The sequence below is a fragment of the Salmo salar genome, chromosome ssa21, assembly GCF_905237065.1.
Source record: "Salmo salar chromosome ssa21, Ssal_v3.1, whole genome shotgun sequence".
In the NCBI taxonomy this organism is placed as follows: Eukaryota; Metazoa; Chordata; class Actinopteri; order Salmoniformes; family Salmonidae; genus Salmo; species Salmo salar.
The window spans coordinates 51,653,260-51,671,088 of NC_059462.1; the positions used below are offsets into that span (position 1 = coordinate 51,653,260).

Here is a 17,829-nt window from a genome sequence, read left to right on the forward strand (position 1 = left end):
GCTCTAACGTGACACTTCCACGTCGTCCATAGGCTCTCATAGCCCGGGAAAAACAGAATGTCGTCATTCCAGCCCCAGGCTGAAACACATTATCGCCTTTCTCAAGTGGCCCATCAAGAGACACTAGCTTATGCGCGTGACCCCGACCGCCCCGCCTTTGGGATTTTTCCTCTGTTTGCCGAAAAGGAGATTCCCTGTCGGAATTTTACCGCTTTTCTCACGAGAAAAATGACGTAAAATTGATTTTAAACAGCGGTTGACATGCTTCGACGTACGGCAATTGAATACTTTGAATTTTATTGTCAGGAATTGCGCCAAGCGCGACACTTCTTTACTATTTCGGATAGTGTCTGGAACGCTACGAACAAAGCTCGCTATTCGGATATAACGATGGATTATTTTGGACCAAACCAACATTTGTTATTGAAGTAGACGTCCTGGGTGTGCATTCTGACGAAGACAACAAAAGGTAATGACATTTTTATAATAGTAAATATGATTATGGTGAGTGCTAAACTTGCCGGGTGTCTAAATAGCGAGCCCGTGATGCCTGGGCTATATACTTAGAATATTGCAAAATGTGCTTTCACCAAAAGCTATTTTAAAATCGGACATATCGAGTGCATAGAGGAGGTCTGTATCTATAATTCTTAAAATAATTGTTATGCTTTTTGTGAACGTTTATCGTGAGTAATTTAGTAAAATGTTAGCGAATTCCCCGTAAGTTTGCGGGGGTTGCTAGTTCTGAACGTCACATGCTAATGTAAAAAGCTGGTTTTTGATATAAATATGAACTTGATTGAACAAAACATGCATGTATTGTATAACATAATGTCCTAGGGTTGTCATCTGATGAAGATCATCAAAGGTGAGTGCTGCATTTAGCTGTCTTCTGGGTTTTGGTGACATTATATGCTGGCTTGAAAAATGGGTGTCTGATTATTTCTGGCTTGGTACTCTGCTGACATAATCTAATGTTTTGCTTTCGTTGTAAAGCCTTTTTGAAATCGGACAGTGTGGTTAGATTAACGAGAGTCTTATCTTTAAATGGCTGTAAAATAGTCATATGTTTGAGAAATTGAAGTAATAGGATTTTGAAGATTTTGAAAATCGCGCCACAGGCTGGCAGTGGATGTTACGTAGGTGGGACGAATTCGTCCCGCCCGTCCTAAGAGGTAACGACCTTCATGTATATCATTACCAACGCGTGACGTTACTGTATGTAGCCTCGATATTGTTATTTTACTGCTGCTCTTTAATTATTTGTTACTGTTATTTTTTACTTATCTATTTTTTTACTTCATATTTTTTTCTTAAAACTGCATTTTTGGTTAATGGCTTGTAAGTAAGCATTTCACTGTAAGCTTGTCATGTCCTGACCAGCAGAGGGAGCAATTGGATAAGTTTTGGTCAGGATGTGGCAGGGTTTTTTGTGTTAAGTGTTGTGTTGGTGATTGGACTCCCAATTGAAGGCAGGTGTGTTGAGTTGCCTTTGATTGGGAGTCCTATATAGTAGTGTGTCTTTTTCTTTGGGGTTGTGGGTAGTTGTTCTTGCATTGTGTTTTGTGTGCCTGCAAGACTGTTCCTGTCTTGTGTATTGTTTTTGTCCGGTGGATGCTTTACTCCTTTTTTGGAATTAAAATATGAGTATCCACATACCCGCTGCGCCTTGGTCCATTTTTGAAGACAGTTGTTACAGAACTACCCACCACCAAAGGACCAAGCAGCGGACGAACGAGGAGGAGGGATGGACCTGGGAGGACAAGTGAAGGGAGCTAAGGGAACCCGAGAGGCAGCCCCAATCATTTTTTTGGGGGGGGGCACAAGGGCTGTTTGACGGGGCGAGAAGGGAGACCCAGGCCAGCTCCCCGCACTAGCCCTGAGGTGCGTGTCTTCAGGCTGGCACGTCCAGTACCAGCCCCACGCATCAGGGGTCTAGTGCGTCAGCCCAGCCTCGCCAGTCAGGAGTCGCCAGAGCTGCCCGCCAGTCAAGAGTCGCCAGAGCTGCCCGCCAGTGAAGAGTCGCCAGAGCTGCCTGCCAGTCAAGAGTCGCCAGAGCTGCCCGCCAGTCAAGAGTCGCCAGAGCTGCCCGCCAGTCAAGAGTCGCCAGAGCTGCCCGCCAGTCAAGAGTCGCCAGAGCTGCCCGCCAGTCAAGAGTCGCCAGAGCTGCCCGCCAGTCAGGAGTCGCCAGAGCCGCCCACCAGTCAAGAGTCGCCCGCCAGTCAGGAGCTGCCAGAGCGGCTCGACTGCCCGGAGCTGCCAGAGCGGCCCGACTGCCCGGAGCTGCCAGAGCGGCCCGACTGCCCGGAGCTGCCAGAGCGGCCCGACTGCCCGGAGCTACCAGAGTGGCCCGACTGCCCGGAGCTACCAGAGTGACCCGACTGCCCGGAGCTGCCAGAGTGGCCTGCCTACCCGGATCTGCCGGGGTGTCCCGCCTGTCCTCCGGTCCAGCACGAGTGGCCCGCCTGCCCAGATCTGCCAGAGTGGCCCACCTGCCCGGATCTGCCAGGGTGCCCCGCTGTCCTCCGGCCCAGCCCGAGTGGGTTTTTGTGTTAAGTGTTGTGTTGGTGATTGGACTCCCAATTGAAGGCAGGTGTGTTGAGTTGCCTTTGATTGGGAGTCCTATATAATAGTGTGTCTTTTTCTTTGGGGTTGTGGGAAGTTGTTCTTGCATTGTGTTTTGTGTGCCTGCAAGACTGTTCCTGTCTTGTGTATTGTTTTTGTCCGGTGGATGCTTTACTCCTTTTTTTGGAATTAAAATATGAGTATCCACATACCCGCTGCGCCTTGGTCCATTTTTGAAGACAGTTGTTACAAAGCTCCACACCGGTTCGGCGCTTGTGACAAATGAAATTTGGGTAATATTTCTGTGCGTTTCATTTCTACTCTCATTACTATGTACTTCTTTATCTCTGTGTAATTTGGTCTTGATATCTATTGACCGCTATGTTGCTGTGTGTGATCCCTTATTGTACCACTCTAAAATAACAATAACAAGAATCATGTGTTGTATATTCATTACCTGGTGTTGTTGTATCATATACGATGCTGTTATCCTCTATGGGCTATGTGGGCTTGCGTCCCACCTACTCAACAGCCAGTGTAATCCCGTGGCGCGATAATCAAATACCTTAGAAATGCTATTACTTCAATTTCTCAAACATATGACTATTTTACACCATTTTAAAGACAAGACTCTCGTTAACCTCTTACATCTAGACGTTCCGCTAGCGGAACACCTGCTCCAATATCCAATGATGGGCGTGGCGCGAAATACAAATTTCTCTAAAACCCGAAAACTTCAATTTTTCAAACATATGACTATTTTACAGCATTTTAAAGACAAGACTCTCGTTAATCTAACCACACAGTCCGATTTCAAAAAGGCTTTACAATGAAAGCAAAACATTAGATTATGTCAGCAGAGTACCAAGCCAGAAATAATCAGACACCCATTTTTCAAGCTAGCATATAATGTCACAAAAAACAAAACCACAGCTAAATGCAGCACTAACCTTTGATGATCTTCATCAGATGACAACCCTAGGACATTATGTTATACAATGCATGCATGTTTTGTAAAATCAAGTTCATATTTATATCAAAAACCAGCTTTTTTACATTAGCATGTGACATTCAGAACTAGCATACCCCCCGCAAACATCCGGTGAATTTACTAAATTACTCACGATAAACGTTCACAAAAAACATAACAATTATTTTAAGAATTATAGATACAGAACTCCTATATGCACTCGCTATGTCCGATTTTAAAATAGCTTTTCGGTGAAAGCACATTTTGCAATATTCTGAGTAGATAGCCCAGCCATCACAGGCTAGCTATTTTGACACCCACAAAGTGTGGTACTCACCAAACTCCGATTTACAATAGAAAAGTTAGATTACCTTTTGGGTTTTTTCAGTAAACTCCCCCTTATAAAATTTGGTTTGGCTCAAAAAAAAAATTATAAACCGGTTTTTTGTTTTAATCCAATTTCTTGGAAAGCGAAAAAACTCCGAATGTGTGGGGTTTCCTTCCTGGAGGGAAGCCTCCAGTCTCATTGTTCTCAGATCGACCACTTACAAAATGCGCTAATGTTTTTCAGCCAGGGCCTGCAAAGCCACCATTCAGCTTTCTGGCGCCTTCTGAGAGCCTATGGGAGCATTAGAAAATGTCACGTCATGCCAGAGATCCCCTGTTTTGGTTAGAGATGATCAAGAAGGCCATGAAATGGTCAGAGAGAGCGCTTCCTGTTTGGAATCTTCTCAGGTTTTGGCCTGCCAAATGAGTTCTGTTATACTCACAGACACCATTCAAACAGTTTTAGAAACTTTAGGGTGTTTTCCATCCAAATCAAACAATTATATGCATATTCTAGTTACTGGGCAGGAGTAGTAACCAGATTAAATCGGGTACGTTTTTTATCCGGCCGTGCAAATACTGCCCCCTAGCCCCAACAGGTTATTTTAAAAAACTTTGTAAATGTACAGGTACCCAGTAGGAAAGAATGTTTTATTGTTGAAGGAATAACCTGGGGTAATATCATTGACCTTGTAATTACAATGGTTGTCCCGTGTTCTATTATTATAACACTTTATTTGAAAATCTTTGTGGTGGCCAGATCACAGGCCAGAAAGGTATTTTCAAAAGAGTCTGCGAGTGTGTCTGGTGTTAAAACTCTACAGGCAATTGACAATTTCTTATCATATTTCATCATTTTTCTGCCACTTGTTAATTCCTTAATTAATCCAATAATTTACGCTTTCTTTTATCCATGGTTCAAAGTGACAGCTAAACTTTTATTAACTTTGTATGTAAGACGTTCATAGTTCCTATAATTTTTTTCCATAGGTTGGCAAACATAGGTTTGATTAAAAACATGTTTACATTTTTTGTAAGTATTTATTTCATGTAGCAATACACTGACATTACTTACCTCAGTGTTGTCATCATAGATACATGTGGTGTTGATACAGAATGATTTGTCTGGATTGGAATGGAATGACTTGGAGAAAGCATAAGCTTGTTTTATAAAGGACATTGTAGTCATTGTGGATTGTGTACTCCAAATACCTAAGGCTGTCGTTGTTCCGTGTTACTTAATGACAAATAATATGTACGTTTTCTAATAGTACATTTTGAGGACGTCATGTGTCATTCTATATGTTGTTTAACATCTCCCTCTAGTGGCTCAATTGTGACACAACGTCTTCAAGTTTATTAAAGTTGAAATGTACAATACTGCATGATAACGGATAACGTCCAAGTCTAAATAAATTCTGTATTGGGTAACTAGTTGATAGTAAAATGTAAGAATATGCAATTATGGGTAACATTTTATAATAACATTCAGTAATAAACCATTTGTAAGGAATTTACAGTTTGCTCACCTTTAAATATTAAGGCCACATTTGTGAAATGTTACTCAGTTAGGTATTCTGACATTTATAAATAACTACTACAGTTTAGCTCTCTCAGATACTGTTTACTCTGAATGAATATAGAGATTGGGTATCACACTAAATAGTTTATAATGGATTAGTAAATAGTTTATTATAATTTCTCTTATATTTATTTTAGTAAGCTAGTTATTCACACATTTATAAACAACTTTTATAGTCTGTAACAATGATTTCAGAAGATCATTCGTCAGATTTTTAATAAATATCCTTATGAACCATTTACTGAATGCTAAAGTAGTTTTGTTGTCCCTAATCTAAAGTGAGAACTATTCATACTTTCTTAATACTTTATAAATGTTTTGAACAGTGACCAGTGTAATTCATCACAAAAAGATGGACATGCTATTGGTAGACATTCCAGCAGTACCTGATTCTCCTTAAGGTCTCAAAATGACCTAGAACATATCAATGGTTAAACAATAAACACACAACACAGAGGATGTTAAAGGAAATATATTGAACATTTTATTCCAAAACAGTCACACTGTTGTAGTAGTGTGCTGAAGGAAGTAACGTGTTTGTCTGAAAATGATAACATTCTTGTTTCTAGGAAGTGACTGATTGCACTCATTAGTATCAAATCAAATCACATTTTATTGGTCAAAAACATGTGTTTAGCAGATGTTATTGCGGGTGTTGCTTATGCATCTAGTTCTGACAGTGCAGCAATATCTAACAAGTAATATCTAACAATTGCACAACAAATACCTAATACACACAAATCAATGTAAAGAACTGGAATTAAGAATATATGAATATATGGTTGAGCAATGTCAGACTGGCACAGACTAAGAACAGTTCATAGACTGCTTAGAGGGTAAGGAAACCAATATCTAAATACAGAATTTAACTTAACATTATGTTTCAAGGGTTTTTACCTTTAATATACTACAAAATCAAATCAAAATCTAATTTTATTGGTCACAAACACATGTTTAGCAGATGTTATTGCAGGTGTAGTGAAATGCTTTTCTTCCTAGTGTCACGTCCTGACCAGTAAAAGGGGTTGTTTGAAATTGTAGTTTGGTCAGGGAGTGGCAGGGGTTGATTGTTTAGAGTGTTTCGGGGTTTGTTGGGCAATGTTCTATGTTAGTCTATTTCTATGTTTAGTCTAGTATGTCTAGTTCTATGTTTAGTTAATTGGGTTGACCTTTAGTTGGAAGCAGCTGTTCCTCGTTGCTTCTAATTGAAGGTCCTATTTAAGAGGGGTGTTTTTGTTATGGGATTTGTGGGTAGTTATTTCCTGTTTTGTGTTCGTGCACCTGACAGGACTGTTTAGTGTCGTTTGTTGTTTTTTGTATACGTGTTTAGTTTGTTTTCCTTCTTTAAATAAATAAGAAGATGAGTTTACACGTTCCCGCTGCGTTTTGGTCCAATCCCTACGACAACAGTGACACCTAGCTCCAACAGTGCAGTAGTATCTAACAATTCACAACAATACACACAAATCTAAAAGTAAAAGAATGGAATTTAGAAATATATAAATATTTGGACAAGCAATGTCTTAGTGGTATTGACAAAAAATACAGTAGAATACAGTATATATACATATGAGATGAGTAAAGCAGTATGTAAACATTATTAAAGTGACCAGTGTTCCATTATTAAAGTGACCAGGGATTCCATGTCTATGTACATAGGGCAGCATCCTCTAAGGTGCAGGGTTGAGTAACTGGGTGGTAGTCGCCTAGCGATGGGTATTTAACAGTCTGATGGCTTTGAGATAAAAGCTGTTTTTCAGTCTCTCGGTCCCAGCTTTGATGCAACTGTACTGATCTCTCCTTCTGGATGATAGTGGGCTGAACAGGCCGTGGATCGGGTTGTTGATGCCCTTGATGATCTTTTTGGCCTTCCTGTGACATCGGGTACTGTAGGTTTCCTGGAGGGCAGGCAGTGTGCCCCAAATGATGTGTTGGCCAGACCGCACCACCCTCTGGAGAGCCCTAAGTTTTCAGACCCTTTACTCAGTACCTTGTTGAAGCATCTTTGCCAGCGAATACAGGGTATGATGCTACAAGCTTGGCACACCTGTATTTGGGGATTTTCTCCCAATCTTCTCTGCAGATCCTCTCAAGCTCTGTCAGGTTGGGTGGGGAGAGTCGCTGCACTGCTATTTTCAGGTCTCTCCACAGACGGTCAGGTTCTAGTCCGGGCTCTGGTTGGGCCATTCAAGCATATTCAGAGACTTGTTCTGAAGCCACTCCTGCATTGTCTTGGCTGTGTGCTTAGGGTCATTGTTCTGTTGGAAGGTGAACCTTCGACCCCATCTGAGGTCCTGAGAGCTCTGGAGCAGGTTTTCATCAAGGATCTCTATGTACTTTGCTCCGTTCATCTTTCCCTTTATCCTGACTAGTCTCTCAGTCCCTTCCACAGAAAATATCCCGACAGCATGATGCTGCCACCACCATGCTTCACCGTAGGGATGGTGCCAGGTTTCCTCCCGACGCGACGCTTGGCATTCAGGCCAAAGAGTTCAATTTTGGTTTCATCAGACCAGAGAATCTTGTTTCTCATGGTCTGAGAGTCCTTTAAGTGCCATTTGGCAAACTCCAGGGCTGTTATGTGCCTTTTAGTGTGGTGTGGCTTCAGCCTGGCCACTCTAAAATAAAGGCCTGATTGTTGGAGGGCTGCAGAGATATTTGTCCTTCTGGAAGGTTCTCCCATCTCCACAGAGGAACTCTGGAGCTCTCTCAGTGACCATCGATACATGGTCACCTCCATGACCAAGGCCCTTCTCCCTGTTTGCTCAGTTTGGCCAGGCAGCCAGCTCTTGGAAGAGTCTTGTTGGTTCCAAACTTCTTCCATTTAAGAATGGAGGCCACTGTGTTCTTGGGGGCCTTCAATGCTGAAGAAAAGAATTGGTACTCTTCCACAGATCTGTGCATCGACACATTCCTATCTCGGAGCTCTAAAGACAATTCCTTCGACCTTATGGCTTGGTTTCTGTTCTGACATGCACTGTCAACTGTGGGACCTTATATAGACAGGTCTGTGCCTTTCCAAAAAAATGTATTTTTATCCAACTAGGTAAGTCAGTTAAGAACAAACTCTTATTTACAATGATTGCCTACACAAGCCAAACCCAGAGGACGCTGGGCCAATTGTGTGCCGTCCTATGGGACTCCAAATCACGACCAGTTGTGATACAGCTGGATTTCAACCAGGGTGTCTGTGGTGACACATCTAGCACTGAGATGCAGTGCCTTAGACCGCTCCATAACTCGGGGAGCCCAAATCATGTCCAATCAATTGAATCTACCATAGGTGGACTCCATTCAAGTTGTTGAAACATCAAGAATGATCAGTGGAAACAGGAAGCGCTTTAGCTTAATTTTGAGTCGTATAGCAAAGGGTCTGAATACTTATGTAAGTAAGGTATTTCTGTTTTAATTTTTAATACATTTGCAAACATTTCTAAAAACCTGTTTGTGGGCTATTGTGTGTAGATTGTTGAGAGAAAAAAAAGATTTTGTACATTTTAGAATAAGGCAGTAACGTAACAAAATGTGGAAAAAGTAAAGTGGTCTGAATACTTTCCGAATGCACTGTGTGTTTAAAAAAATATATCTATTTCACCATTATTTAACCTCTATGTGACCGGCGGGACGAATTCGTCCCACCTACGTAACATCCACTGCCAGCCTGTGGCGCGATTTTCAAAATCTTCAAAATCCTATTACTTCAATTTCTCAAACATATGACTATTTTACAGCCATTTAAAGATAAGACTCTCGTTAATCTAACCACACTGTCCGATTTCAAAAAGGCTTTACAACGAAAGCAAAACATTAGATTATGTCAGCAGAGTACCAAGCCAGAAATAATCAGACACCCATTTTTCAAGCCAGCATATAATGTCACCAAAACCCAGAAGACAGCTAAATGCAGCACTCACCTTTGATGATCTTCATCAGATGACAACCCTAGGACATTATGTTATACAATACATGCATGTTTTGTTCAATCAAGTTCATATTTATATCAAAAACCAGCTTTTTACATTAGCATGTGACGTTCAGAACTAGCATACCCCCCGCAAACTTACGGGGAATTCGCTAACATTTTACTAAATTACTCACGATAAACGTTCACAAAAAGCATAACAATTATTTTAAGAATTATAGATACAGACCTCCTCTATGCACTCGATATGTCCGATTTTAAAATAGCTTTTTGGTGAAAGCACATTTTGCAATATTCTAAGTATATAGCCCAGGCATCACGGGCTCGCTATTTAGACACCCGGCAAGTTTAGCACTCACCATAATCATATTTACTATTATAAAAATGTCATTACCTTTTGTTGTCTTCGTCAGAATGCACACCCAGGACGTCTACTTCAATAACAAATGTTGGTTTGGTCCAAAATAATCCATCGTTATATCCGAATAGCGGCGTTTTGTTCGCATGCGTTCCAGACACTATCCGAAATAGTAAAGAAGTGTCGCGCGCTTGGCGCAATTCCTGACAATAAAATTCAAAGTATTCAATTGCCGTACGTCGAAGCATGTCAACCGCTGTTTAAAATCAATTTTTACGTCATTTTTCTCGTAGAAAAGCGGTAAAATTCCGACAGGGAATCTCCTTTTCGGCAAACAGAGGAAAAAATCCCAAAGGCGGGGCGGTCGGGGTCACGCGCATAAGCTAGTGTCTCTTGATGGGCCACTTGAGAAAGGCGATAATGTGTTTCAGCCTGGGGCTGGAATGACGACATTCTCTTTTTTCCCGGGCTATGAGAGCCTATGGACGACGTGGGAAGTGTCACGTTAGAGCAGAGATCCTTAGTAAATGATAGAGATGGCAAAGAAGTTCCAGAAATGGTCAGACAGGCCACTTCCTGTAAAGGAATCTCTCAGGTTTTGACCTGCCATTTGAGTTCTGTTATACTCACAGACACCATTCAAACAGTTTTAGAAAATTTAGGGTGTTTTCTATCCATATGTAATAAGTATATGCATATTCTAGTTACTGAGTAGGAGTGGTAACCAGATTAAATCGGGTATGTTTTTTATCCAGCCGTGTCAATGCTGCCCCCTAGCCCTAACAGGTTAACCAGGTAGGCAAGTTGAGAACAAGTTCTCATTTACAATTGCGACCTGGCCAAGATAAAGCAAAGCAATTTGACACATACAACAACACAGAGTTACACATGGAGTAAAACAAACATACAGTCAATAATACAGTAGAAAAATAAGTCTATATACAATGTGAGCAAATGAGGTGAGATAAGGGAGGTAAAGGCAAAAAAAGGCCAAGGTGGCGAAGTAAATACAATATAGCAAGTAAAACACTGGAATGGTTGATTTGCAGTGGAAGAAAGTGAAAAGTAGAAATATAAATAATGGGGTGCAAAGGAGCAAAATAAATGAATAAATAAAATACAGTAGGGGAAGAGGTAGTTGTTTGGGCTACATTATAGATGGGCTATGTACAGGTGCAGTGATCTGTGAGCTGCTCTGACAGCTGGTGCTTAAAGCTAGTGAGGGAGATTAGTGTTTCCAGTTTCAGAGATTTTTGTAGTTCGTTCCAGCCATTGGCAGCAGAGAACTGGAAGGAGAAACGGCCAAAGGAGGAATTGGCTTTGGGGGTGACCAGAGAGATATACCTGCTGGAGTGCATGCTAAAGGTGGGTGCTGCTATGGTGACCAGTGAGTGGAGATAAGGGGGGACTTTACCTAGCAGGGTCTTGTAGATGACCTGGAGCCAGATATCAATAGCTTAAAGATGGATTTAGATGGGGAGGCCTGTTTTGTCATGGGCAGCCCCATTGAGGGCTTTCACCATTTTTAAATAGTCAACACATTAACATCAACACGCCACAGGATATACCCATTGGACTTTGGGCTCTGCTGGGAGTTTACCTCATAGCCTATGGGATATTCATTGAAGATTAAAGGGAGGAGAATGGTCAATGTGATCTGCATAACATACCAATAGACATACCTTTGTATGCCTCCTTGTCTGTATTCCTTCAAACACAGACACAAAAGTGAGCAGTTCAGTCATCTGCACCCAATACAGCTAGCCTTCAGCATATTCTTATAGTCTAAATATTCTTACCTCTGTTGATTCAAATCAATTGAATTGTGTCCAGTCTCTGTTTTAGAAAGATTTGTACAAATATGAAAAGCTAGATGGTATCATCATAAAACAATATCAATTTAGATCATACAAGGAATAAGCCTTACCTGTTTCCACATGTTTCAGTTGGGCAGTTAGGTTCCTGCAAGAACCCCCACCAACTAAGGAGGTTCCTCGATGAACCCCACCTCCTATGGGGTTCTTGGAAGAACCTTTTGGGGGCCATATTCTGTGCCAAAACCCCCTATGGTTCTTTAAAGAACAGAGGATCTTAAAAGAACCCTTGTTGAACCCCCTATTTTTAGAGTGTAGGGGATGTAGTGCCACCATAGCACAGAGGGATATTTAAGGAGCTGATAAAAAATATGTATGGAAATGTTATTCTGATCTATGTTTCTGTGTCGTTTGGTTATGTCTGTTTAGGTCTGCACCTGTTTTGTGTTAGTCATTAGTGGGGGTATTTAGTTTGTCTGTTTCGTTTGGGGATTTGTGCGGGATTGTCTATGTGTCATGCCTTTTGAGAGAGAAGGGGAATATTGTATTTTTCCTATTGACGCTGCGTGTTTTGGCATTAGGGTTGCCGGGCTGCGTCCCGTCCTTTTGTATTTTGGAGCTGTCTCCTACTACATTTTGTGCACCCTGCCTTGTTGCTGCATTTCTCCTATTATTATTATTAAACGTGTGTTTCACGGACCTCAGTCTCCTGCGCCTGACTTCACCCCTCCTGCTACCGAAGTGTATCGTGACAGTGTTTGATCTGTGTAGTAATAGTTTCGTATCTCAGAGCCCTTTGCATTGCTAGTTATAGCCTAATGTTAGCTAGCTAACATTGAACCTGTTTGTTTAGCTACCTGCAGATTCATGCAAGGTTCATTGTTTAGCTAGCTTGCTACATGTCTAAACAAAAGGCTCCACTATGCATGTAACCATTTCAATAGATTGTTTGTGATGTCACTGCGACAACTGTCGATAGATGTAGCTGGTAAATTTGCTCTGGCCATCTACTCCGATTTCAGAGCACTCTCGTCTGAGTGTGCCAGAGCTCCAAATAACTTACGAATATACGAACGCTCAACACCCATTGAATATGGCCGGTGACAGTAAACATTGGCAAAAAAAGCATAATTCACAGCACCACAGTTGCAGTCACCAACGCTCTGGATAACATGAAAACAGCCTAACTAGCTCTACTAGGGCGAGTAAAGTGGTCAGTGGGGGTGTTCTCTCATTATGTGTCTGGAAGGAGCAAGCAAGCTAGCCAACGCTAGAGGAGCGCTGTCTACCTCCTGGTGACACCCAGTCATGTGTGTAGGCTTGTCCCCTCTACATCGACTTCACGGACGTGGGCTGGCAGGTCTACATCATCCCACCGCAGGGCTACCAGGCAAACTCCTGCCACGGAAAATGCCTGTTGCCGCTGAGTGGCACCAACCACGCCATCCTGCAGACATTTTTTTTGTTGGGGTCTCAGAACTTTTAAGGTTAACTTGAAGAAAGTGGGTGGTTGGTGGAGTATATTTAACCTGTTAGGGCTAGTGAGCAGTATTGACACGGCTGGATAAAAAACGTACCCGATTTAATCTGGTTACTACTCCTGCCCAGTAACTAGAATATGCATATAATTATTGGCTTTGGATAGAAAACACCCTAAAGTTTCTAAAACTGTTTGAATGGTGTCTGTGAGTATAACAGAACTCATATGGCAGGCCAAAACCTGAGAAGATTCCATGCAGGAAGTGGCCTGCCTGACAAGTTGTGTTTCATCTGCGCTCTTTTTATTGAAGATTTAGGATCTTTGCAATAACGTGACACTTCCTACGGCTCCCATAGGCTCTCAGAGCCCGGGAAAAAGCTGAAGGATATCGAGGCAGGCTCTGGCTGAAACACATTATCGCGTTTGGCAAGTGGCCGCTCAGAGTACTGTGGGCTTAGGCGCGTGCCCTGGTCGACCGAATGCTTTATTTTCTTTCCTCTGTTTTCCTAAATGCAGATTCCCGGTCGGAATATTATCACTTTTTTTCGAGAAAAATGGCATTAAAATGGATTTTAAACAGCGGTTGACATGCTTCGAAGTACGGTAATGGAATATTTAGATTTTTTTTGTCATGAATTGCGCCATGCTCGTCACCCTTATTTACCCTTTCGGATAGTGTCTTGAACGCATCGAACAAAACGCCGCTGTTTGGATATAACTATGGATTATTTTGAACCAAACCAACATTTGTTATTGAAGTAGAAGTCCTGGGAGTGCATTCTGACGAAGACAGCAAAGGTAATAACATTTTTCTTATAGTAAATGTGACTTTTCTGAGTGCTAAACCTGCTGGGTGTCTAAATAGCTAGCCCTGTGATGCCGGGCTATCTACTGAGAATATTGCAAAATGTGCTTTCACCGAAAAGCTATTTTAAAATCGGACATATCGAGTGCATAGAGGAGTTCTGTATCTATAATTCTTAAAATAATTGTTATGCTTTTTGTGAACGTTTATCGTGAGTAATTTAGTAAATTCACCGGCAGTGTTCGGTGGGAATGCTAGTCACATGCTAGTCACATGCTAATGTAAAATGCTGGTTTTTGATATAAATATGAACTTGATTGAATAAAACATGCATGTATTGTATAACATAATGTCCTAGGGTTGTCATCTGATGAAGATCATCAAAGGTTAGTGCTGCATTTAGCTGTGGTTGGGGTTTATGTGACATTATATGCTAGCTTGAAAAATGGGTGTCTGATTATTTCTGGCTGGGTACTCTGCTGACATAATCTAATGTTTTGCTTTCGTTGTAAAGCCTTTTTGAAATCGGACAGTGTGGTTAGATTAACGAGAGTCTTGTCTTTAAAATGGTGTAAAATAGTCATATGTTTGAAAAATTGAAGTTTTTGAATAACGCGCCACGGGATTACACTGGGTGTTACGTAGGTGGGACGATTTGGTGCCACCTATCCTAGAGAGGTTAAGGAAAGGTTGGTTTGCCATGTCTTGTGCTTCATTTTTTGTATCACTCATAATAAAACCCTTATATTCAGTGAGTCTCCTTTAATGAAAAGGCATTGGTATTATTCAGACAGATGGTCTCTTCTCAGTTTGATACAGACACACTTTTCACCTAACATAGAAAGTTCAGATAGAAATTGACTTTATAGAACAGACATACTTCTCTTTCATGTAGAATTAGTCATATTATCCCTGTCAGCCACAGATTGGGAACTATACTGCCATCCTTTGGCCACTGCACATCCTGAAAACAATCTCTGCCCACTGGGCACAGACATCAATTCAATGTCTACTAGATGTTGTTTCAAAAAGAAACAAAGCCGATTCAACAAGTGTGTGCCCAGTGGATTTAAAGCTCTGCAGGAAAACTGTTTTTAAACTTGGCTCTTTACTCCAGCATTTTGGACTTGCCCCCCTCATTTGAAGAGAGTCATACGTTTTTGGAAAACTTCACTTGTAGTGTGTTAAAGGTAGTAACCCTTTAAACATAATGTTAAGTTAAATTATATATTTCAATATTGGTTCCATTACCCTGTAAGCAGTCTATGAACTGCTCTAATGACTGACTGCAATCCACACTTTGGTTTTTGAAAATCACTTCCAACAAACAAGAATGTTATCATTTTCAGAAAAACACGTTACTTCCTTCAGCTCACTATTACAACAGTGTGACTGTTTTGGAATAAAATGTTCAATATATTTCCTTTAACATTCTCTGTGTTGTGTGCTTATTGTTTAACTATTGATATGTTCTAGGTCATTTTGAGACCTGAAGGAGCATCAGGTACTGCTGGAATGTCTACCAATGGTATGTCCATCTTTTTGTGATAAATTACACTGGTCACTGTTCAAAACATTTATAAAGTATTAAGAAAGTATGAATTGTCTTCACTTTAGATTAAGGACTGCAAAACTACTTTACTAATGATTAGTACATGGTTTATAAGTTAATTCATTAAACATCTTCTGAATGATCTTATGAATCACTATTAGAGATTATAAAAGTTGTTTATAAATGTGTGAATACCTAACTTACTAAAACAAATGTGGGAGTAATGATACATGAATGATTAACAAACTATTGACTTATCCATTATACATTCTTTATTACAAAGTGTTATTATAAAGTCTTACTAATCTCTATATTCATTCAGACTCAACAGCATCTGAAAGAGCTCCTCTGGCGTGACCCCTGACCTGACAGCAGTGATGTAGTGTTAGTAGTGGTAGTGAGAGTAGTAGTAGTGAGAGTAGTGGTAGTGAGAGTAGTGGTAGTGAGAGTAGTGTTCATACCCAGTATGTTGAGGTTGAAATGTCTGCTGTGGTTTCCTGAGCTGTTGTGTTGAATCATTAGTGGATAGAGTAGTTATTTCTAAATGTGATAATACCTAACTGACTAACATTTAACAAATGTGGAAGTAATGATTAATAAACGGTGAGCAAACTGGAAATTCCTTACAAATGGTTTATCACTGAATGCTATTATAAAGTGTTACCCATAATTGCATATTCTTACATTTGACCATCAACTACTTACACAATACACCATAGAGTAATACTTGGATGTTATCTGATATCATGCATATTGTACATTTAAATTTTACTGCACTTGTTGAAGGCATTGTGCCCTAATTGAGCCACTAGACACTAGAAGGGCAATTCCAGTCCTCGGTGGCCTGATTGGTGTCACACTTTTCCCCCATCCCTAGCTAACACATGTACTATGAAAACATACGTACTATGAACGCCTTAAGTTCAGAGTTAAAATACGTTTAGCTGTCACTTTGAACAATGGATAAAAGAAAGCATAAATTATTGGATTAATTAAGGAATTAACAAGAGGCAGAAAGCCGATGATAACTGATAATAAATTGTCAATTACAAAAGAAAAAAAGAAAACAAATAGAAATGGAATCCAACAACTGAAATAGTTGAAAACAATAATAGAAAGAGTTTTTGTTGCTTTTCTCTCAGACTTATTTGCCCGTACAGTTTTAACACCAGACACACTGGCAGCCTCTTTTGAAAATACCTTTCTGGCCTGTGATCTGGCCACCACAAAGATTTTCATATAAATTGTTATAATAATAGAGCATGGGACCACCATTGTAATTACAAGGTCGATGATATTACTCCAGGATATTCCTTCAACAATAAAACATTCTGTCAAACACCTACTTGGTACCTGTACATTTACAAAGTTTTTATAATAGCAGCACGGTATATGATACAACAACACCAGGTAATGGATATACAACACATGATTCTTGTTATTGTTATTTTAGAGTGGTACAACAAGGGATCACACACAGCAACAAAGCGGTCAATAGATATCAAGACCAAATTACCCAGAGATAAAGAAGTACATAAGAAAGTACTGTAGATCTGAAACACACAGAAATATTCCCCAAAACCCCAGCATGATTCCATTATTGCTACAGTCGTTGCTGGTATCACAATCAGTCCCACCAGGAGATCTGACACAGCCAGAGAGAGGATGAGCAGGTTGGTTGGAGTGTGGAGCTGCTTGAAGTGAGAGATGGAGATGATCACCAGTATGTTCAAAAATACTGTAACTGCTGAAATCAATGAGAAGAAGATGTACAGTGTTATGTAGATAGATGTCGATAGCAAAGCCTTTCTGCATGAAGAGTTTCCGTCTTGAAAACAGTACTGAACATCTTCATCTTTCTCCATTTGTAACAAATGATGAGGTCCTGCTGCTCCTGCTTGGTTCTGTGTGTGATCTTGTCAAGTCCGCCTTCTGACAAACTCTGAGCTCTGCCTCTCTATTTATCCCTGAGTTACTGACACTCCCCTCCCAGTAGCCTCTCTGTGCACACACGCACACGTGAGCACACAAATTAACAAACGGTTAGATAAACAAATAATTTGTGAAAACATGATGTAATGTATGACAGGATTGGATGTTGCTGTGCCCACCTAGCCTGTCCTTCAGTCTTACTGATAGGTACATTTACTCAACTGAGCATTTTAATGGGGAAAATATAGTATGGGTTATGTTTGTCTCTCAAAGACTATTTTACATAGTAAATAAGATAACTGTGCAGACTAACTGTTTTGCACAATGTAAGAGCTGAGTTTGGACCATAATCCACAACCTCAGGACACATGACGGCCAGTCACATGTCAGCTGGCCTGAGTGTAGGAATGTTGATAGTTGGGAAGTTGATGAGGTAGGATAAGTTTGCGGTGTACACACATATAGCAAATGCAATCAAAATTGTGGCATTCCATAGGAACATTCCATGGACTTTAAAAATGT

At 40.6% G+C, this 17,829-nt stretch overlaps 1 protein-coding gene and 1 pseudogene across 1 annotated transcript in view; one reads left to right on the forward strand and one right to left on the reverse strand.

Moving 5' to 3' along the window:
* LOC123729535 (trace amine-associated receptor 13c-like) overlaps positions 1–13,024 on the forward strand; it is a 53,579-nt gene extending 40,555 nt beyond the window's left edge. Inside the window, exon 2 of the mRNA XM_045704405.1 lies at positions 12,857–13,024. Coding sequence (XP_045560361.1) covers positions 12,857–13,024 — 168 coding nt within the window. The remainder of the gene's footprint in view (positions 1–12,856) is intronic.
* Positions 13,025–16,281: 3,257 nt separating this feature from the next.
* LOC123729536 (trace amine-associated receptor 13c-like) lies at positions 16,282–17,291 on the reverse strand (annotated as a pseudogene).
* Positions 17,292–17,829: the final 538 nt, after the last annotated feature.